The following is a 3,178-nucleotide window of genomic DNA, read 5'->3' as shown; positions in this document are numbered from 1 at the left end:
CCAGATACGAATGGCCCTTGCAGACGAGGAAATGACGGTATTTCGAACCCCAAAAGGGATATATTGTTACAAGGTAATGCCCTTCGGGTTGAAGAATGCCGACACTACTTATCAACGTGCCATTCAGAAGGTGTTTGATGATATATTGCACAAACACGTAGAGTGCTATATGGTTGACCTTGTGGTCAAGACCAAGCGACGACATGACCATTTGAAAGATCTAAGAACTGTGTTCGGTCGCCTGTGAAAGTACCAGTTAAATATGAACCCCCTCAAATGTGTGTTCGGCGTAACTTCAGGAAAGTTTCTGGGCTTCGTTGTGAGACATCGAGGGATAGAGATAGACCAATCCAAGATCGATGCCATCCAGAAGATGCCAAGGCCAAGAAATCTACATGAGTTGAGAAGTTTGCAGGGACATCTGGCCTAAATCCGGAGATTTATTTCTAACCTGGCAGGGCGATGTCAACCCTTTCAAATATTGATGAGAAAGGGAGAGAAATTTGAATGGGATGAGGCCTGCCAAAATGCTTTCGATAGCATAAAGAGGTACCTGATTAGCCCTCCTGTCTTAGGAACCCTAGTAGCGGGCAAACCGTTGATACTGTACATTGCAGCGCAAGAGAGATCACTGGGGCACTATTGGCACAAGAAAGAGAAAAGGGAAAATAACGCGATCTCTATTACTTAAGTAGGACCCTGAATGGAGCCGAGAGAAATTATTCCCCTATAGAGAAGACGTGCCTTGTGCTCTTTTTTGCCATAGATAAGTTGAGGCACTACCTGCAGGCTTTCACAGTCCACTTAATTGCGAAAGTCGATCCCATTAAGTACTCTTGTACAGGCCGATCATCTCGGGACGTTTAGCCAAGTGGACAATCATGCTTCAACAGTACGACATTGTTTATGTACCACAAAGGGTAGTTAAAGGGCAGGCATTGGCTGACTTCCTGGCAGATCACCCAATTCCATCCAATTGGGAGTTAAGTGAAGACTTGTCCGATGACGAAGTTCTCTTCAGGTGGGTCATGTTCTTTAACAGTGAGACACGAAAAAGTGGTGCGGCGGAAAGTATTGTCCTCATTTCGCTAGAAAAGCACATGTTGCCTTATAGCTTCGCACTTACCGAGTTATGCTCAAACAACATCGCCAAATACCAAGCCTTGATAATTGGTCTCCAAATGGCCTTAGAGATTGGAGTAGCTTATATAGAAATCTTTGGTGACTCAAAGTTGATAATCAATCAACTCTTATGCCAGTATGAGGTGAAGCATGACGACTTGAAACCCTACTTCACTTACGCTCGCCAGTTGATGGAGAAGTTTGAAAGCGTGGCATTGGAACATGTCCCGAGGACAGAGAACAAGAAAACGAATGCCTTGGCAAACCCAGCCACTGCCTTAACGGACATGGATAATGTGCCCCTTAATATATCGCTTTGGCGGAGATGGGTTATACCTCCGGTTGGGACTACATATGGGGAAATGAATTCGATATCAGTCTACTTAATCGACGAGGAAGACTGGCGGCAGCCATCATAAACTACCTTGAGCATGGAAGGCTCCCGGATGACCCTCGTCGTAAAACCTAAGTTCGCAAGAGGACCACGCATTTCATTTACTACAAAGGGGTCCTATACTGTCAATCCTTTGAAGGACTTTTCCTTCGATGCCTTAGTAAAGAAGAGTCAGCGAAGGCTTTGGAGGAAGCACACTCAGGCGTATGCGGCGCGCATCAAGCTGGACCAAAGCTACAATTTTAGCTGAAAAGAATGGGTTACTATTGGCCAGGAATGATCCAGGACTCAATGGATTATGCAAAGAAATGTGAAGCCTGTTAATATCATGCGAATTTCATTCATCAACCGCCCGAGCCTCTACATCCGACCATAGCCTCGTTGGCTTTCGAAGCATGGGGGCTTGATCTGGTTGGCCCTATAACACCTAAGTCATCAGTAGGGCACTTCTACATCCTCGTAGCCACTAACTACTTCTCAAGATGGGCTGAGGCTGTTGCGCTGAGGGAAGCTAAAAAAGAAAATGTGGTGGATTTTATCCGCACTCATATCATTCATCGGTACAGTATTTCCCATCGAATCGTGATGGATAACGGAAGACAATTCTCCAACAGTTTGATGGACAGGTTGTGTGAAAAATTCAAATTCAAGCACTACAAGTCATCCATGTATAACGCCATTGCAAATTGGTTGGCTGAGGCATTTAACAAGACATTGTGCAACCTACTGAAGAAAATTGTTTCCAAGTCGAAGAGAGATTAGCAGGAGAAGAGGTGAAGCGTTGTGAGCTTATCGCACCACTCACCGTACCCCTACAGAAGTCACCCCGTACTCTCTCGTTTATGGGGTAGAAGCTGTCATTCCTTTAGAAAGAGAAATTCCATCTCTAAGAATGGTGGTGCAAGAAGGGCTCACTATAGAGGACAACGCCAAACTGCGATTCCAAAAGTTGGAAGCACTAGATGAAAAATGATTAGAAGCTCAACAAGCGTTGGAATGTTATCAGGTGTGAATGTCTAAAGCCTTCGATAAGCATGTAAAGTCTCGGTTCTTTCAAATCGGTGATCTAATGCTCGCCGTAAGGAGACCAATTATCACGACAAGACATACGAGGAATAAGTTTACACCTAAATGAGATGAACCCTACGTCATCAAAGAAGTCTACACAAACGGAGCGTACAAGATAGTTGATCAAGATGGGTTAAAAATTGGCCTAATCAACGACAAGTTTCTCAAGAAGTTTTACGCTTAACAAATGTAAAAAAAAAAAAAAAAAAAAAAAACTGTTACAAAAACTTACGTTACAACTTGATCCCTGTCATTATAAAGGGTACATAGGCAACTTAAAGAAATTTAAGTTCAGTCATGCATAAAAAAATCTTTTTGAGCTACATTATGACTGATTCCTATAATTAAGAAGGGTATGTAGGCAGCTTGAAAGAAACTTCAAGTTCAGTCTAGTTAAAAAAAAATTGAACTACATTATGACTTGGTCCCTATCATTAAAGAAGGGTATGTAGGCAGCTTGAAAGAAACTTCAAGTTCAGTCCAGTTAAAAAAAAAAAAAAAACTTGAATTACGTCATGATTTGATTCCTTTCTTTAAAGGTACGAAGGAAACTTAAAAGAAATTTAAGTCTAGTCCATCAGAAGAGGTACGACA

General features: G+C 42.6%; 1 protein-coding gene across 1 annotated transcript; it reads left to right on the top strand.

The window, feature by feature from the left end:
* The first annotated feature begins 881 nt into the window (after positions 1-881).
* LOC120090803 lies at positions 882-1,541 on the top strand. The gene has a single exon (XM_039048512.1). It carries the CDS (start codon positions 882-884, stop codon positions 1,539-1,541), a length of 660 nt encoding a protein of 219 aa, XP_038904440.1.
* The last annotated feature ends 1,637 nt before the right edge of the window (positions 1,542-3,178 follow it).

Source organism: Benincasa hispida, chromosome 11 (genome assembly GCF_009727055.1).
Source record: "Benincasa hispida cultivar B227 chromosome 11, ASM972705v1, whole genome shotgun sequence".
Lineage (NCBI taxonomy): Eukaryota > Viridiplantae > Streptophyta > Magnoliopsida > Cucurbitales > Cucurbitaceae > Benincasa > Benincasa hispida.
The sequence above is the reverse complement of the archived record's forward strand: the minus strand, read 5'-3'. Positions and strand labels throughout refer to the sequence as shown.